The sequence below is a fragment of the Balaenoptera physalus genome, assembly GCF_965194825.1.
Source record: "Balaenoptera physalus genome assembly, chromosome: 20".
In the NCBI taxonomy this organism is placed as follows: Eukaryota; Metazoa; Chordata; class Mammalia; order Artiodactyla; family Balaenopteridae; genus Balaenoptera; species Balaenoptera physalus.
In genome coordinates this window covers 60,487,802-60,507,829 of record NC_138901.1, presented here as the reverse complement: position 1 = coordinate 60,507,829, position 20,028 = coordinate 60,487,802, and the positions used below count along the sequence as shown (strand labels likewise).

At 44.6% G+C, this 20,028-nt stretch overlaps 2 protein-coding genes across 9 annotated transcripts in view; both read right to left on the bottom strand.

Moving 5' to 3' along the window:
• MYOCD (myocardin) overlaps positions 1-20,028 on the bottom strand; it is a 492,789-nt gene that overhangs the window by 3,293 nt on the left and 469,468 nt on the right. For 5 of the 8 annotated variants that reach the window (XM_082441359.1, XM_082441357.1, XM_082441360.1 and 2 more), the window contains 6 exons: positions 18,006-18,250; positions 16,169-16,322; positions 8,235-9,176; positions 6,009-6,152; positions 4,849-4,977; positions 2,086-2,143 (listed from right to left, as the gene is read on the bottom strand). In XM_082441359.1, coding sequence (XP_082297485.1) covers positions 2,086-2,143; positions 4,849-4,977; positions 6,009-6,152; positions 8,235-9,176; positions 16,169-16,322; positions 18,006-18,250 — 1,672 coding nt within the window. Of the gene's footprint in view, position 1; positions 2,144-4,848; positions 4,978-6,008; positions 6,153-8,234; positions 9,177-16,168; positions 16,323-18,005; positions 18,251-20,028 lie in introns of those variants that run through there. The other 3 variants (XM_082441358.1, XM_082441363.1, XM_082441361.1) reach the window with 3 other exon arrangements.
• ARHGAP44 (Rho GTPase activating protein 44) overlaps positions 1-20,028 on the bottom strand; it is a 490,736-nt gene that overhangs the window by 201,464 nt on the left and 269,244 nt on the right. The window lies entirely within an intron of this gene.

Sequence of the window (20,028 nt, the reverse complement as noted above, 5' to 3'; positions counted from 1 at the left end):
GGTAAAACACAATGGGAATTGTTCAATCCCTTCCGATCGAGCGTGACACGTGCATGAATCTTTGGAATGAATGACTTGCGTGTAGACACAGGAGATGGCCATGCTTCTCGGGTCACTGCTCATCACCCAGTCTCATCCCCAAACTGCTCTGTATATTCTCAGTTCTTCCCTTGGGTCTCTACTCAAACTCTCTCCTGCTGGAAATTCCACTCTGTGATCATTGAACGCTCAAAGCAGGTTCTTTTACCTGCTTCTTCACTGACACCTGGCTGTCCCTGAGGACACTGCATCCTCCGTTACACCCTCACTGGGGGCTCCTTTGCTGCAGAGCCAGAAGATGGGTCTTCAGGTCCTTTCCCATTGCCACGTTCTGACTGTCACTCCCCCTCATTCTTATTAACTCCTCAGTGGTTTTGAGGGTCATGCTGATCCCCTTGCCCCCGCCCCCCAGTCTCCTGGTCCTTCCTCCTCATCCACTGAAAACTCTACTTCCGGTTCATTGTTTTTTCCCCCCTTCAACTCTTGCCATCCTCTGTGACTTCAGCATTCCCAGAAGTGACCCGTTGTCCAGCTGGCCTCTCCGTTCCTTGACACGCCATCCCTCCAACCCAGGTGATTCCGCCATTCCCACTCTGCTGGACACAGCCTGGACTTCGTTGTCCCCAGACACTGCATCCCCCTGAAAGCTCGATTTCCATCAATAGCGCCAACTCTCTGTCCATCTCCTCCCATTCCTCTAGCTCACCTCGTAAGGACCCCACGACAACAACTTCTCAGCCAGTTGGGGTCACCCCAACCTACCAACTCAGCTATTTTATCACCATCCATCAGCCCCTTCTGGTTTTTACTTCTTGTTCCGTCTATACTCCTGAGCCACCATTGTAATTACTCTCTCATAAATATCCTCAATCCCCTTGTCCCTTTCTCCCATCACCATACTCCCTTGGCAAAAGCCCACATCTGGATGAATCTTATCATCTGTTTTCTCTGAGCCTGCCCTGGATCGGCTGGACGTTCAAGAGAAAAATTACACAATGAAGCTGCCCAGTTTCTCTTGAACTTCATGATGTCAAGCCTACGAGTGGCACTTAATACTGCCTAGGGATCCTACTGTGTTTCTCCAGAAAACTCAATTCACTTGTGATCAGTTCATCACTGTTCTTCTTTCCTGGAACCTCCCGTGATCCCCTCTTGCACCCCGACTCTTTGCAGACCTTGCCAACGTACTTCACTAAAAGTATAAGGGTGTCTGATAGGAACCCACTCATCTTTCCATTACGAAACTGACGATACATACACCTGTGCCCATCTTTTCCTCTTTCCCTCTTGTTACAATGGAAGAATCGCCTGTTTACTTGCTTTTTCCCCATCTCCCCTACCACACCGCAAACCCCCTGAAGGTGGAGGCTTTGCCTGGTACAGCATTGAACCTGGTACGATGCCTGGCCACTTTCTCCCTGAAACTTTAAATGTTATTACTTAAGGGCTCAGATCTGGAGTCTTTTCTTTCTATGCACACGTTCTCCTTACATGATCCTACTCATTTGTGTGGTTTCAAATTTTAGGCACATACTATGTAATTTTTTAAAAAGAAATAGATGAATGACTTAAAAGGAGGCAAAAAGAACACGTTGATCATTTTTTACTTGAATGCCATGGGAACATGAATGGGCCATCAGTGGGAGATTACCAATTAAATTTCATTTTGAGTAGGTAGCACAAAACTTGCCTTATCTGCTTTCTTCTTATAATTAAGAAGAGGAGGACATGGGGATTAGAACAGTAGGGAGACATGGTGTAGCAGGAGAAAACATTTAGGGAAACAGGGACTGAGCTGAAAGATGAAAACTGTTAAAATGACTGTTGAGAAATTTTCTGAGGACAACGGGACAAAGGCCATGGGGAACCATCATCTATGCCTTCTACTCACGTTATCTCTGCTTCAAATGTGGACAGGAGGCTCAGAGGAAGTGACACTCGACCCTGAGACGACTTTTTGGTCCAGCTTACAACGAGCATCTGACCTTGATCCTAAGGGTTCGCACACCAGAGTACATGCAGGTGCAGGGCATCCTGATGTCTTACCTCCACTTTCAATGAGGACATCCAGGAGTTCGTCCATCTGCTGACTCTGAGTCATTTGCTATTGCAAAGTAACCAAAGGAGAACAGAGAAGTTAAAAGATGGCAACCGCTTCTGTAGGAAATCATCAGAAGCAGCACAACAGGTTTTTGAACTAGGTTTGGCTAGGGTTTTTTTTTTTTTTTTTTAAATTGTGGTAAAATACACACAACATAAAATTTACCATCTCAACCATTTCAGAGTGTGCAGTTCAAGTGCATTAAGTTCATTCACATTGTTGTGCCACCGTCACCACTGTCCAGCTCCAGAACTTTTTTCATCTTGCAAAACTGAAACTCTGTCCCCATTAAACACTAACTCTCCATTGCATCCTCCCCCAGCCCCTGGCACCCACCGTTCTATTTTCTGTCCCTCTGAATTTGACGACTCTGAGTACCTCGGATAAGTGAATTGATACAGCATTTTTCCCTTTACAGCTGGATTATTTCACTTAGCATAATGTCTTCAAGGTGCATCCATGCTGTATGTATCATATGTCAGAGTCTCCTTCCTTGTGAATGCTGAATAATATTCATTGCATGTACAGAATGTGTATTTGGTTTATCCATACATCCATCAATGGTTTATCCATTCATCCATTCAACCAACTTGGGGTGCTTCCACCTTTTGGCCTTTGTGAATAATGCGGCTATGAATATGGGTGTAATTGACTAAAGGTTTTTGAGCCATGTGTGATTAAAGCTCAGTATGAATTTTGGACAGGAAAACTACTGAATAAAACAATCTATTACAACAAGAGAAGGGGAAAAGGAGGCAGAATGCTCCCCAGCCCAGAGTTCTTCAGAGTGAATTCAGTTGTTTGAGAAGTTTCCATCCCAGGAGATGGGCACCTTAACACATAGATAGTATGGCCATTTTTATCACTTTGAAGCGACTTGGGTATGACATAAAACAAGCCTCAACAAATTTAAGAGGACAGAAGTTAGTTCAAGCATCTCTTCTGATCACAATGGCATGAAACTAAAAATCAACCACAGAAAAAGAAATGAGAAAAAAATGCATACATGGAGACTAAACTACATGCTACTAAAAAACCAATGGGTCAACGATGAAATTGAAGAGGACATTTAAAAATACCCAGAGACAAATGACAGTGAAAACACAACCATACAAAATCTATGGGATGCTGCAAAAGCAGTTCTTAGAGGGAAATTCATAGTGATACATGCCGTCCTCAAAAAAACAAGAAAATTCTCAACTTACCACCTAAAAGAACTGGAAAAAGAACAAACAAAACCCAAAGTCAGCAGAAGGAAGGAAGAATTAAAGAACAATAGGAAAAAAATCAATAAAACCAAAGGCTGGTTCTTTGGAAGGGTAAACAAAATTGACAAACCTCTGGCCAGGCTCACCAAGAAGAAAAGAGAGAGAACCCAAATAAACAAAATAAGAAATGAGGTGACTCGGATCTGCCTCCCATTTGGGCGCTGAGGATGTGACCCAAGAATGTGGTTCACATTTCTCTAGTTCCTCATTGCGATAGCTTGTGGAACCTATCAACATTTGTAGGGACTACACCTTCTCCTCTGGCTCATCTGAGTTGTGAAGCAGAGTCCGTTTATGGAAGTCCACTTTGCCTGGCTTTTTTTTTTTTTTCTTTTGAAACCAAGAAGGATCCGTTGATGTTTACAGATACCAGGGGACAGGAATGGGGAGAACAGAGGCATATACTGATCCCACTCTTCTGAGAGCCGGGTCCCAATAAACACAGGCACCAATGATCAACGTGGGTGAGAGCACTGCTTAGAGAACGAATCATTTGCATTAAATGCCTACAAGGTCTGGCAGGTAATGTAAATGAGCCAAACACAGAGCAAGAGAGAGAGGGGTAGAGGCTAGAACACATGTTCTGATCCAAGGAGGCGATGATACTTTGTTTCAGGCAATGGTTGTCTGGCAGAGCTGTGCCTCCAGGGTTGCCAGTTCTCTGATTTTTTTCAGAAATGGGAAAGCCTGCGTTTTGCATAAAATTTCCCGATATTTAAAACACTCTCTCATCCAAATGAAACCTAACTGCAGGCTGATTTTGCTCTGCGGGATACCAGGGTGCAGCAACTGATGGAGATGGTATTTTCTGGGTTGAGCACACACGGAGGGCCATCTGATACTTTATCCACATTCAGACCATTTGAAATATAAGATCACTCATTGCTGTTTTGTTTTGTTTTGTTTTTTACTTATTATTTGAAAAATTTCCAAACATAAATGGAAGTGGAGGCTACAACAAACCTCCATGATTACCCAGCTTCTACAATGATTCATATTTTACTAGGATCACTGAATTTTGAAGCTAGGAAGAAACTTAGAAATGACTGGCCCAGCAATTACTCTCATATATTTGAGTACCTATCCCATGTCTGGACAGTGTGATAAATGCTGCATCATCTGAAATGATGGAGGCAGTAGATATCGCCTCCATTTTATGTAAGAGAAGTTGAATACTTGCCCAACGGTAGTGGGAGAGGCAGCTGGCACCGAGCCCAGGCATCTGGGCGCCCAGCCAACCTCTTCTCTCTCTGCCTCAGGCAGCATCTGTACACACACAACACCTCCCCACAACGAGCATCTAGACATTTTGCTCATTCCAGCAGGGAGGTGACAGACACGCTCAACAACAGAATCTCCACGTGTGAAGAAGCTGCATCACGTAAAACCACGTCCAGTGAGTCAGCCTACTCTTCCGTAAAGACCAAATCATGTGCTTACCTGCTTTACTGCATCTTCATAGGATGGAGGCTGGCTTATCTCTGAAACTGCTGAAGTTGACTTAGAAAAAGTTGGGGATGGAATTGAAAACTTTGGCCCTGACTTATCAGAAGAGTGTAAACCAGCCATCTGGGTGAGTAAAACGCAGAGAAAGACAATCAATCCATGCGTCGGAAACGGTACAGCTTCTGTTTTAGAAACTACAGGCTAAATTCTGCAAACATTGACTTAAGGGAAAACAAAAGCTGGGGCTTAAATATATGTTACATATGTATCACAGATACATATTAACAATGGTACACATCACTATGGACGCAAAGCTGGAGGCGTCTCAGGATGGGAACCTCGAAAATTCACTTCCCCCTCTAAGGTACACCCTGTCTGTTGGGAGAAAGCGAGAAGAGAAAAGGAAATAAAGCAAAGGGTCCATCCAATCCGACATGAAGAGCTCCATCAACCCAGGAATTTCCAGAGTGATTTATCTCCCACCCCGTTTCATTCCTAAGTGGATGTATATGCAGACAGTTGCAGGCAGGTGTTGCCAGGGTATCTCTGCATGAGCCAGCCTTGGGGATTGTGAGTGCATTCTGGGCAGTGCCCGGGACCTTTCAGGGTCTCTGTCCCCTCAGGATGCCCTGCCCTGTGGCCTCCAGCACTTTTGTGTCATGGCCGTCTCACGTTTGTCTCCTTTTTTCCATCTTCCCACGGCTCCTTGAATTCCCCGTGTCCCGCATCTTTTATATCCCCGATTGTCCCACCTGCTGACATGTATCATCTCTTCCCTTTTGCACCGTGACTCCAACTTTCTGCATCTCTCCAGTCCTTTCCGAGGACCCACTACTTCTTTCTCCACATTTTTTTCCCATGCGCCCTGACTCCAATCTTCAACTTCACTGAACCAGGTCTGTTTGCCATGATGTTTCGCAAACATACCAAGGCCATGTTAGTCGGCATAATTTCTGGGATGAACCCTGGAAACAGTGCCTTGGAATACCCTCACTTGTATCTGTACATCCATTTCTGTCCTTTTCAAGTGGACTTGTTTCTATCCAAAATGTCATTTCTTTCTGCTTTTGAACCTCAACATTTGGAGAACAGGAGCCACAGAGAGAGAAGAGGCAAAGTCAAGCCCCAGTTTAAACCTCTTCCCAGGTGCCTACCTTTTGCTGTACACCTGGGCTTTTGGGACAAGAGTTGCCCCCGGCACCATGACTGCTGTCTGCCTGGGCTCCAGAGAAAGAGGGGTGAAGGCTGGAAGGCTGGGGAGAGAAGCTTGAAGGATGGCCCTCACGTGCCCCTGAGTTCTGTAGAAAGGAAGGACAAATTAAATGGCCACCAGCAGCATATTTGAGGGTAACCTTTGCTCAGACAACTAGTCCCTGCCCTGGTGTCTCATCTTTCCAAACCTCCCTGAATTCCATCACCAAAGTCTCAGATCTGGCTTTGGACGTATCATTTCCTGTTCACAAACTTTCCATGGTTTCCACACATCTACATCGTAGGGTCTCCACATCTAACCAGGGTAAGTCTTTAAGACGCTCCACAGTCGAGTATGATTTCCCTCTGCGAGCTTAAATTCTACTAATCCCTCCAGGCCCTGTACATATTCCCTCCCTGTGTTTTTTCACATGGAATGATCTTTTCCTGACTCTCCTTCTCCAACTCCACTTCTCAAGTTCAACCCCTTTGCAAAGCCTTCCAGACTTTTCTAGCGCTTCATGATCAATACCCACTGCCATGCTTTGTGCAGCATTTAATGTCAAAAGTGCCCATCAGTGATGTTATCCTATATTGCTCTTTATGTTTTAATTTTTTTTATTATGGAATCATTCATGTCTTTACAAAGAGTGCTTTGTAAACCATCAATGACTGTACAAATGGTAGTTCTTCTTGATACTATCGATATCCTTCAATTGAGTATCTTCCGGTCCACGGCTGTATATTTCAAGAGCTATTTTTACCTTTGTGGCCTAGGACATGACGCGCTCAATACCTGTTGTCAGTGAGGATGATCTTCCATGTAAGTTTCAGCTCCTCCCAGAGTGCTGACTGAGGACTGAGCATCATGCACGTGAATGTGCTGTTCTGGTGGGTTCATAAAAATGTATTCGCCTTACCTATGGCCACGCCTCATACTCCCAGGGTAGAGAATATTCAGTGGGAAAAGGGCATGCATTCTAGAATCCGATAAACCTAGGTTCCTGTGACCCTGGGCAACTGGCTTCACCTCCCTGGGCCTTATTGTCCTCAATAGCAAAGAGTGATAAATCGGAACTCGTAAGGTTGTTGTGACAATTAATGAGATGACTCGTGTACATGCCTCTTACTACCTGGTACACGGCAGGCATCCAATTAATGTAAGTGTTTTTCCTATTCCCTTTCTGATAACATAGATTTCAGAACCTTTCGATAACGTAATTGTCTTTCTCAAAGAGACTTTCCTAATAATTCTTTGTTTTCACGGATAAAAGGAAAGTCCTGGATGGTCACCTTGGTCTAGTCTTTGAACTGGTCACTATTCTAAGCCATCCCTACTCTCGCTCTGCACCAAACACACTGGTTTCTTTCTGGTCCTTGAACATTCCACACATGCTCCTACCACAGGGCCCTTGCACTTGCTGTTCCTCCTTTACCTGCAATGCCTTTGCTTCAAGTATTTACAAGGTTTTCTCCTTTATCTCCTTCAAACGTCCCGGGCCCTTCTCTTTAAAGTTGTAAACTTCCAAACTCTTAATCTCCCTTCTCTGCCTTTTTTCTGTAAAATGTATCATCGTCTAATGTGTTAAATACTTGCTTATACCTTTTGTTTACTATCTGTCTCCCCATGAGAGTAGGGATTTTGTTTGGCCAGCTCAGCACTAATCCCCAGAGACTAGAACAGGGCCTGGCACACAGTAGGTAAATATCTGCACTATGCAGGCCGTTACATGGCCACGGTAACTCGCTCTTTGGCCCTCTTGATGAATTGGTTTGGCCTATGGTAAGGGGGTCCTGGGAACAGCCCCACGAGCCAAATCCAGCCCCTGTCTTGTTTTTGTAAGTAAAGTTCTACTGGAACACAGCCACGTGCATTCGTTTACCAGCTGTCTATGGCTGCTTTTGTGATACAGGGGTAGAGTTGAGGAGCTGCGACAAAGACTGTACACCCCACAAAGCCAAAACCATTTATGATCTAGCCCTTTCCAGAACAGGTTCGCCACGCTAGTCTCAGAGGCGAGTTTGTTCTACTGTAAAGGCTTTGTGCATCGTGGCCTCTGGCAGTTGCTACTGGGTTTGTGGCAAACCCTCCCCATGAAAAGTTCCAACGTCAGCTCTCTAGCAGCTGCACGTCCACAGCCCGCTTCCAGGAAGACGGGTTCACCAGGCATGGGGCCAGGCGTCCTTACCTGTGCAGTACGCACCTGGCTGCCGACAGGTGAGGAGACCCTGTGCTCGTCTCCTTGGGCGCCCGAAGATGCGGGTAGGAAGTAATGGTTGTTTGGCGAGGGGGGCAAGCTGATGTGCTGCGGGCTTTTCACGGCCCCGAGGGGCGAATGCTGCGGGGAGCACTGCGGGCTGAGGAATGTGGAAGGAAGTACGCTGGTCTGACCTGAGGGCTCCGCACAGGCAGTGCCCCCGAGGGGCGGGAGCTGAGCATCTTCACGAGCCGGCGGCTGGCCCTCCGAGCAGGCGCTCTGTCTTCTCACGGCTACCTGCGGGGATGCGAAAGGACAGCTGGGGGCGGCGTCTTCCTGCTTGACGGGGGCGGCCGGGAGGGGCGGCAGCTTCTTCTCGGGACAGCTGCCCCTCTTCTGCTTCTGCAGCTGCAGCCTCAGCTCCTCCACGTGCCTCTGCTCTTGCTGGAGTTTCCAGGTGAGCTCGTTGATCACCTTCTGCTTCTCCACCAGCATCTTGTCCTTCTCGGAGTCCAGCCCGTCCAGCTCGGGAGGGATGCAGCAACCCCCGTTGAGACTGCCCACGAGGCTCTCCTCGGGGCACACGTGGACGGGGGACGGATGCAGGCCAAAGGACGGGGAGGCATCGTGGAAGGTGTCCGGCAGGGACCCCGCCACCGACAGGTCGGAAGAGGCGGGCGAGATTGGGGGGCTGGAGCTGGTGCTGCCGAAGTGGTAGAAGCCGTTGGACGAGGCGCCGGTGGGCGGGGAGGACTGGTAATTGGGCAGCGCGTTGCTGGGCGTCACAGGAAAAGTGACGGTCGTTATGTCACCGAAGTTGGGCACAGGGTTCCCAGAACAGTCCTGGAAGGGCCGAAGCCGGTCCATGAGGGCCGTCTTGGTGCCGGACACCGGCAAACCTCGTATTCGAAGCTGTTGTCTTAACTCAGAGACCTAAAGAAACCAGGCCGTCGTTAGTGCTGCTTAATGACAATCTTTTAAAAATGTATTTATTGTTACAGAAACTTCAAGACATCACAAATGGGATTTTATAATGTCCCCTTCCTTGTTTCCAATTTCCTCCCCTACACCAGATATTCTATCGGTTTTGCACAATCTTAATGATTTGAAAATATCGGCATACACCATGTTTTCATGGGTCCAGATTATAGAAATGTCCAGCTCAAATCAACCACGGCGGTTATCTGGTCTACTGCTCTCCAACCCCCAACCTGGTCCTTGTCCCCACTTTACAGGTGAGAAAACTGATACCTGCCTGGGTTTGGACATCAACCCTCAACCCACAACACCAAAGCAGGCTGACACCCCAGGCCCTCTGCATCCTAGAGGATGCGCTGTCCACCACCTCTTTGCCACCACTGGCAAGAGCATTACAGCACAGCTGGGCCCCAGCCCAGGGTTCCTGATCCAGCAGGTCTGAATTGGGGGCTGAGAATCTGGGTTTCTAGCAAGTTCCCAGAGGATGCAGATGCCACTGGTCCCAGGACCAGGTTCTCAGCCTTGCAGTTCTGCATTACCATTGATGTCCCAATTTTACTGACTGGCTTGGTAACAGTCATATACCGAGAGAAGTATGTGCGGAGATGAGACCATCATTCAAATCCTGGCCCCGCCTCTTCCCAGCTCAGTGATCTTTCTGTAAAATGGGGATGACAGTACCTCCCTTATACATGTTTGTGAGGATTAAAATGGCCTAAGATTTGTAAAGGGCTTGGAGTAGTGCCTCACAAATTGTTAGTGCAGTGTGTTTGCTATTATTATTACGTTGATTCACATGTAATTATTTCAACCCTGCAATTATATATATATATATATATATATATATATATATATATATATATATATATAATTGCAGGGTTGAAATAATTACATGTGTTCATAAATCACAGATACGTAAAAATATGATAGACATGTGATAGACATGATGGAACACTTTAGATCCATTAAAACTGATGCTATTTGTTGATATAGAATAATGAGTAATTATTTATGGTATATGATTAAGTGAGAAACGTTTGAATTGCTTGATTCAATTTCTATAAGAATTATATAAATATGTGTATGTGTATATATGTATATATAATATACTTAAACCTATGCTTGCAAGATGAAAATGTCTAGATAAAAATATGCTAAAATGTTAACAATGGTTCTCCTTATCTGTATTTCCAAAATAGCCCACATCAGCATATTACTTTTGTAATTAAAATGGGAAACATATTAAATACCTAAATGTCAATAATTCCATAAAACAGCCAGAAATCTATAGGGAAATATTCTTCTGATATTTTGCAGGGAAAGATCTTTTGAGCCTCAAAGCAAAGAGAGTAATAATAAAAATACTGACCACAAAAATTGAAAACTATAAGTCAAAAATACTGGAAGAAAATGCAAATGCAAATAGCCATCTCATTAAACAAATAATTGCAGGGCAAGCAATAAAGTGTTAGTAAGCTCAATGTATCAAAAGAAAAAGATTGACACCCAATATAAAACTGGGTAATGGACATGATCCAACCCTTCACAAACAAAAGATAAAATTAAAAGAAAAATGGCCAATAACATATGTGCACCATCATTAGTATTCCAAGAAATGCAAATAAAATAAATATGTACAGAGCTTTGTATTCATCAAATTGACAAAGAAATGAATAATAACACTGTGTCAGTGAAGTAGCAGAAAAAATAACTGAATAGAAATGTTAAGAAAAAAAAGCTTTTTAATACCTTGCTATTCCAAGTGTGGTCTTTGAACCAGCAGCATCAGACAGCATCTGGCGCTTATGGGAGAAATGCAGAATCTCAGGCCCCTCCCCACACCTATCCAATCAGAATCTGCATTTCACCACGAGCCCCAGGTGGTTCACTGGGCACATTCAGGCTTGAGAAGTGCTGCCCTAACACACTACCTCTGGGAATAGATTGGCACAAATGTTCAGGACAGGAACGGGGCCATATGGATCAAGAGTTCTTAAAAATAGTTACATATTTTGGTTTAGGAGTTCCACTCCCATGTATTTAGCCTGGGGAGATAATTAGAGAAATTAATAAATGTGTGTACAAATTATATTTTTAATAGCAAAGATTTGGAAGCAAGTTCGAAGTCCAATAGAGGGATGTCAACGAGGTGGAGAAATGATATGCCAGTATTAAAAAGAAAAATCTTTTTGAATATTAAACGTTATGAAAAAGTCCATGATAAATAAAATAAAAAAGCATGCCCGAAGTGTATGCTCACATAATTATTTTAAAATAATTATTTTAAAACCAAACATGTTCATACATATTTTAAGTCTAGAAGGATATAGAATCTGTGAGTTAATTGTCTTTTAAAATACTTGGGACTTCCCTGGTGGTCCAGTGGTTAAAACTGCCCCTTCCAATGAAGGGGGCGCGGGTTCGATCCCTGGTCAGGGAACTAAGATTCCACATGCTATGCGGTGCAGCCAAAAAAAAAAGACTCTTCACTTTTTTATACACTATCATATTTCAATAGTGAATATATATTACATTAAGAGTTATTTTAAAAGTTATCTCAAAAAGGATTTGAATAACTTACCGTACCACAAGCAATAAAATATGCTCTCGGCCCCCTAGCCTGGCTAGCATTTTTTTACCATTTTCTTTTAGATTTGCTGGTTTGAAAAAGTGCAAAACGGCAACTCATTACTGTTTTAATTTAGAGTTACTTAAAATTAATGAGTTCTACATTTATTTTTAGAATCTGCTCTGGCACTGAATAATTTAAACAACATTATTAAATAATGCAGCTCATATTCTAAAATAAAATGAATACTTGTTCAGTCCAGTTTGCTATAAATTTCAGAATATTATGCTGTGTAGGCTTGCTTGGGACAAAGATTTGTATAAAACTCTTTCTTACATTCCCTGGTGTTTTATTTTTTTAAGTAATTAATTATTTAATTTTTTGGCCATGCCATGCGGCATGTGGGATTCTAGTTCCCCGACCAGGGATCGAACCTGCACTCCCTGCATTTGAAGCACAGAGTCTTAACCACTGTACCACCAGGGAAGTCCCTTCCTGGCGTTTTAATCATTGATAAAACTTTAAACCATTTATTACGAAAAATTTCAAACATACACAAAAGTAAATAGAAAAGTGTAGTGAACCCACAAACCCATTAACCAGCTTTGACAATTAATCAGCCCACATTTGTTTCATTTATACGCCAATCTTGTTTGATTTATACCCCAAACTACTTCTTCCCCTACATTTCCTGAATTATGTGGAAGCAAATTATATATATATGTATATATATTTTTTTATAATAGTAAGTTTATTCAGTCCCATGTAATTAATTCTGGTTCTGTTGATCTTTTTTTTTTTTTTTATTAGTCATCAATTTTATACACATCAGTGTATACATGTCAATCCCAATCGCCCAATTCAGCACACCACCATCCCCACCCCACCGCAGTTTTCCCCCCTTGGTGTCCATATGTCTGTTCTCTACATCTGTGTCTCAACTTCTGCCCTGCAAACCGGTTCATCTGTAAATTATATATTTTAATCTGTAAATATTTTGGTATCTTTGTCTAAAAAGTAAGTACTTAAAAAATATAGATATAAGATCATTATCACACCTAAAAATATGAATAATTATTTCTTAATATCCGTCAAATATTTTCCCAATTTTTTAAACTTCCCATTTACTTTCTCTCTCCTCCCCCGACCCCCCATGCTCTCTGGCTCTCTGACTCTCCAGTTTGTTAGAAGCGGGATACAAAAAAATCCATATACTGTCAAATTACCACTTATAACTTTTCAATGAGAAATCAAACGTTTTTCTCCGTGCTTTTCCCCTTTCACTTCTATGTAGCAAAACATAAGCATTTTTCTGGAAAACATCACCTTCATTGCCTTACCTTTCTGATTACTTTTTCGAGGGTTACCTTCATTAAGTCCTCTTATTTCTTCCTTTCCCTAAATGTGGTTCCATCATTCACCTCCTTTATTCCTCTTCTCTCCTTCCTTTCCGCCTTCTCCATCCTTCCCTCCCACTCTTTCCATTTTGTTCTCCTTCTATCTCACTTGCTGCTCTACTTCCAACCCTCCCCATTATGCAAACGATTCCGAGATTTCTGTTCCTATCCCTGACAGCACAGGTGAGCTGAGCGAGGCTGATATACGTCTAACTGATGGAAACTGGCTAGACTTTTTCTCTTGGTTGTCCTGCTGGTACTTGCTTGTGCTCAACTTTTCTAAACGGAATGAACTTGCCAACATACCTTTAAACCATCTCCTCAGTCTACCCTCCCAATTGCTGCTACTGCTGTAACTCTCCCTGGTGACACCTCTCCCCATACACCAGTAGTCAAGCCCAGTTCAGGTTTCTCCCATCTAGCCCCCGCCCCCTTTCCACTCTCAAGAATGACAATAGCAAAGCCTTTGACATCAGTCACTTGAGTTCAAGCCCCAGTTTTGTCATGTAGAAGCTGGTTAACTTGCATTTCATTTAACCTCTTTAAGATCCTGATTTGTTATGTTTACATTTAAAACTTATCTTGTAGGGCAAAAATTAAAGCAAATCTCAAAGTAAACAAAATTGATAAACTTTCAGCCAGACTCATCAGGAAAAAAAAGGGAGAGGGCTCAAATCAATAAAATTAGAAACGAAAAAGAAGTTAACAGTGGACACCACAGAAATACAAAGGATCCTAAGAGACTACTACAAGCAACTATATGCCAGTAAAATGGACAACCTAGAAGAAATGGACAAATTCTTAGAAAGGTACAATCTCCCAAGACTGAACCGGGAAGAAACAGAAAATATGAACAGACCAATCACAAGTACTGAAATTGAAACTGTGATTTAAAAACTCCCAACAAACAAAAGCCCAGGACCAGATGGCTTCACAGGTGAATTCCATCAAACATTTAGAGAAGAGCTAACACTCATCCTTCTGAAACTATTCTGAAAAATTGCAGAGGAAGGAACACTCCCAAACTCATTCTAAAGCAAACCTCTGAAAGACGGCCAACCGATAGTTTATACTCAAAAAATGGCAGTTCCCACTGTCACCACCACCATCTCCTTATACCTCTGCTAATTACTGTAACTATAACCAGCCAATGATTCTGAGCATGTGCACGTCAAGGAAACCACCTCTCGGGGCTCTGATAGGTGGCACATCATATCTGGACTATGTTTTCTTTGGGGCCAAGACATCTCCAGTCCTATGTGATCCAAGCTCCCATCCAGAGATAGACTACTTAAAAAAAAAATCTTTGTAGAAGACATATGACATAAAATTTACCATTTAATAATTTTTAAGTGTACAGTTCAGTGGCATTAAGTACCTTCACAATGTTGTGCAAATATCACCACCACCCATCTCCAGAACTTTTTCATCATCTCAAACTGAACCTCTGTACTCCTGAAACACTCACCCTTTATTCCCCTCTCCCCTGGGAACCAACATTCTACTTTCTACCTCTATGAATCTGAGGACTCCAGGGACCTCACAGAAGTGGATGCACACAATATTTGTCCCTCTGTGTCTGGTTTACTTCACTTAGCATAAAGTTTTCCAGGTGAGAGAAGCTACTTTTATCTCTATGGATTGATGATCTGCGGGGGCGTGGAGGGTGAGGGACCACCGCCCTGGAGAGCATCGTCATAAACCTGACATCCTCTTCTAGGTTTATAGCTGCCAAACTGAAACAAACTCGACGAAACCTAAGCGTTTTTATTCCAAGTGTAAGGAATAGAGAAACCTTTGATATCAAAGCCCAAGAGACATTTTATTTACTAGTGTTGACATTTGGTGGCCACTGAATTTCCTCTAATTTGAAAGAGTCCCAATCCTACTTTTCCCCCAAAGGAGATAATGACTGAGGGCTGAGCATGGGAAGGAGGATGACCAAGGAGGACGGTGGGCTGGGGAAGGGCCATCAGACTGGCCCAGTGAGGACCACGGGGGCCTTTAGGAATTTAGTGTTTTTGGGAGAAATGATAAGATCCTCTTGGGGGGAAGAGTAATCGGTGGGGTGGAAACCAGGTAAAGAGGTGCAATCACTGAGCTGGAGTAGGCATTGGAGGGAGGTGTGCCCACGCACTGGAGACCCGGAAGGGCCCTGCCTCCATCCTTTTCTGTCCTTTTGTAAATGCCGGACGGACGAATCTGCCAATCCTGAGGACTGCTCTGAAACACACCAGGTTCAGCTCAAAGGCCAGCGTCCTTTCAGTGAACTGAGACCCATGAGTGTGACCCAGAGTCAACTGCTAGCACACATATATCATTTAACAGGCTGTTGCTACACTTCAGGGCAGACGTTCTCAGAATTGGGGATTTCATAATAGAACAGCACCTTGTCTTAAATTATATTATCGACATAGGGTTCCCAACATTTTACCTTGTTAAGTAAGGACTATTCTCCTTATTTAACAGCATCCTGATGGAAGAAAAAGAAATAAAACACCAGAAACACTCAACTTCTATCCACTGCTGCCATCATTTCCTGATGGAAAGGACATTTTGACATTCAAAACATTGCGGGGAAATAAATACTTTGAATAAAGGTTAGTCAGATATATTGAACACAGTTAGATTCATGAAGAGCTCTTGACGTGGCTCTTGTTTTTCTTATTTCAAGAGACTGGTAAAAGTTCATCGTGAAATTGGCCATTGGAAACTTGTATCAATCTCAAAGCCACCCTCTGCGCTAAGGGCTATCATGTATACGATTCTATGTGACTCTTACAATGACTCATTCATGCAAAGGAGGAAACTGAGATGCAGAAACGTTAAGAGACCAGCTTAAGGTTGCACGGCCAGTGGAAGAGCTGAGCTGGGAACCCACAGTCTTCTGTTCTACGGGGTGTCCAACCACAGTGGTTAAAAAAAAAGTATTTGTTAAAAAAAAAAAAAAGAAAGAAAGAAAATCATGTCAAACCGTATACCTTCAGATCATCTAGGTTGGATGGGAGAGGGCCTGGCTTGAGAGAAGAGACACCAGTTTGTCCAGAAAAACTGTTTTTGGCAGGAGACAAAGGGGTATTGCTCAGTGGTGCTGAAGAAGGGTTTGGATTTCTGACCACCTGCTCATTTGGTTCCCTGAAAAACAAACAGAAAAGAGGCACTTAAAATACAATCAAATACAGTCAAATATACATCTGGGGGTATGATACCGTGATTTAGAATAGGAAATATATATTTGGTCTTCATCCTGGTTTCTGGCATAGCTCCTAAAACCCTTGGGATTTCCTAAGTCATGAGAGCACAGAACTGTCTTTTGTTATCCTAATGAGGTGACTCTTGGAAGCCACCTAAGGATGGAGGGTGGTGGCCTGGAGAACCAATCATGGGATTAGAGGGTTGGAACTTTTAGTCCCACTCCCGACCTCTGGGTAGGAGAGAGGGCTGGAGGTTGAACTGATCGGCAATGGCCAATGATCTAATCAACCGTGCCTATGTAATGACGTCTCTATAAAAACCCAAAAGGATGGGGTTTGGAGAGCTTCCGGGTTGGGTAGCACGTGGAGATTTGGGGAGACTGGTGCACCTGGAGGGGCCATAGATGCTATGCCTGCCTCCCATGTACCCTGCCCCAAGCATCTCGTCCATCTGGCTGTTCCCATGGGGAGTTAACATGCTTTTACAATAAACCGGTTATCTAGTAAGTACAGTGTTTCTCTGAGTTCCTGAGCCACTCTAGCAAATTAATCGAACCCAAGGAGGGGATTGTTGGAACCTGCCATCTGTAGCCGGTCTGTCAGAAGCACAGGTGACAACTTGGACTTGTGACTGGTGTCTGAAGGGGGAGGGGGCAGTCCTGTGGGACTGAGCCCTCAACCTGCGGGCTCTGACACGATCTCCGGGGAGACAGCATCGGAATTGAGTTGAATTGTAGAACACCCAGCTGGTGTCAGAGAGTTGCTTGGCAGCGTGGGGAAAACTGGGTGACCAGAACCCTTAGGGGGTGGCTTGCGTTTAGACTGGATCACAAGCTAATTGCCCAGAAGGATCAGGCGTGTAATAATCAACGCATCAGCAATAATAATCAGTGCAATGTAACAAATGTAATAATAAATCAGTAGAAGTGGCAGGGTGAGGAAGAACTGCAGAGTGGGCCAGAAGGCAAGTGGCAAGCACTCCTCAAGCTAGTTTTGGGGAGACAAGAGGGAGTGGTGGAGACTGTGGCCGCAGGAGAGGCCCGTCCATCTGTGATTCAGCAGATGCCCTGTCCTGGGGAGGAAAGAGCCTGCGCACGAAGCTTGATCGCGTACCGCACGTGGCGTAATCGCCAGCATGACCCGAGGCTGAACAGACACAGGTGGGGGAACCTACATCCCAACTCTATGGTTGAGGAGAAAGACCCTTTACAAGGTGACCTAGCTGTGAGATCACACACTGGGCTCAGGAGTCCATCTTTGAGGCTGTCACCCAGTCACTCAGCCCTGAGCCAACTCCTGAAACGTAACCGGTATTGGACTGGCTCCCAGTTCCAATGTTACACTCCTAGATGGTTCCTCCCCTCCGTTCTGCCATTAATCTAGCGCTAATACTTTCCTCAAAGAGGCCTCTTATCAGGGGCACTGATGTACCTGCTTCCTCCCGGCCTTCTGTCCCTGAAAAAGTGGGCGTGGTTTCTAAAGAGTCACATCCTAAACACACCGGACCAGGATGCGGTGCAGTGCGGGACTCGCTGGGTCCCCAGGGGCTGGCCCGGGGGCCTCGGCCAGAGAAGCCACCGCCAGCGTCTGCCCCCGGGCGCCAGCCTGGGCTTGCCTGACTTACTTGAGCTGAGCTTGGTGGAGCCCGGGGTAGCTGAAGCGGTGCTGTTGCTGTTGGCTGAGGATCTGCAGCTGTAAGAACAGCTGTTGCTGCTGGAGCAGCCGGGCGTAGGCGGAATCCATGGGCGGAGGGGACTTCTCTGCCTTCTGGTCCGGGGGGATGTACTGGTGATATTTGAGCTTCTTCACCTTTGGCTTGGGGTCCTTGGGCTTTTTGTGGCGGTTCTTACTGTCACTCAAGGACTTGGACTGCAAAGCAGATGGAGAAACGGCATGTGCTTTAGGTGATGGATGGGAATGGCTTGGCATCAGGAATATATCTCTAGGAGGTTTCATGGGCTGGATGTTCCTGAACCCCCGACACACAATACAGCAAAGGCAGGATGCACAAAGAAATCCTGGACGTTAAGGTACCTAACGGACAAATCCACTGCAAATGCATCGCAAAGGAAGGACACCCCTGAGGCTGGGAGTCCTGAGTCTTAGAAGTGGCTCCAGGAGAATTTCCTTCCCGGAGGAGAGGGAGAGGTAAACTTGTGTTTCATGAGGACACCTTCTTAACCTAAAACCACCTGACGGCCTAACGAAGGAGATATTCTGCTCTTGGGATGGATTCATAAGAAAGCTCTTTCATCTGTATACATGTAATCACCTTTAGTGAAGCCCTTAGTAAGCTGACTTATTAATGACATAAACTCAGATGAAGTTCAGCTTGCCTCTGAAAATCCAGAATGTGGATTTTTGTTACCTCAAACGTAAGATCAATTCCCCTTCCCATCAAACACTGATATAAGATCAGGAAGTGACATCCTCTGAACTAAAGATTCTTTATTGACTACGGGAAGGGTTAGTCACCCACTGGGACCTTTCCAGAAGTTACCCATCATGGAGCATGATTTGGACCCTTAAAAAAAGTTAAGGACACAGGCTCCGAAGTGAAGACACATTTTTGAACATGGTACAATCATCCAACTTCATGACTTCTCAATTACCTCACTTGCAAGTTGGGAAAAACATTCTCTACTTTCGATCTCAGGAATCAGTGGAAGGATGGTGAAACATATTGTTGAAATAATAACAGATTTTAAAGGAGAGTGTGATTATAACCCGCTCCTAAAATCCAAAGGCCTCCATAGATTGGAAAGCAATAGATCCATACTGGAATCGGTTAAAAAACATACATTTCCAAACCCTGACTTGATTACAGAAGATTGAAAGGAGCATGGATATGACCATGGAAGAGTCCTGAGGATCTGGGGACAAGTGGGAGGGAAGGTGTGGTACCAGCAGTGTCCAGAAGAGGGGGCTCCTGAATAGCTGGCGGGCATGTTGTGACTGGGCAGCTTCCCCGTTTTAACCACAAAAGTTTTCTCTGACTCAGCGCATCCCTCCACCGAAGCCTTTTTTGTGTTTTCTCAGGGAGGCTTCTTCTTGGAGACCAACGAGCAATGAACTCAAGTATTCCCGTGGGCTGGGGGCTCTCCTCCCTGCTCATTCATCGGGTAGCGCTCCAGGTAACGAATGAGTCTTCTGCACTTGGGAGTTTCTGCAGGGCTCCTACAGTCAGCTCTGCCCTGCTTTGCTCTGGCACAGCCTCCGCTCCCATTCCTTCTAGGACCTGCTTGTCTGGGGGAGCCGCAGCCCTGGGTCTAGCAGTTAAGTCAGGGGCTGAGGCATTTTCTCTACCTGTTGCCTTAACACAGGGACTCTGAACATTTAAAAAGGTACAAAAATCGGACCATTTTCTCTGGATAGTGAGGGGCAAAGGCCGCCGAAACCATGGAACTCTGAACCCCTGGAACTGTACAGTTTCATATTTTTGACACCAGAGGATACTAAGGCTGTGGGTTTGCTTTTGTTTTCTTTCTAGAACTGACTGCATGGCCAATAGAAGGGGAGCACCGTCATCTTTCTAAAGCAGACCTGGATCCCAAATCCAGTGGTTTAAGACTTGGGCGTGAATGCATAAAACAAGTTAGTGGGCTTCCCTGGTGGCGCAGTGCTTGAGAGTCTGCCTGCCAATGCAG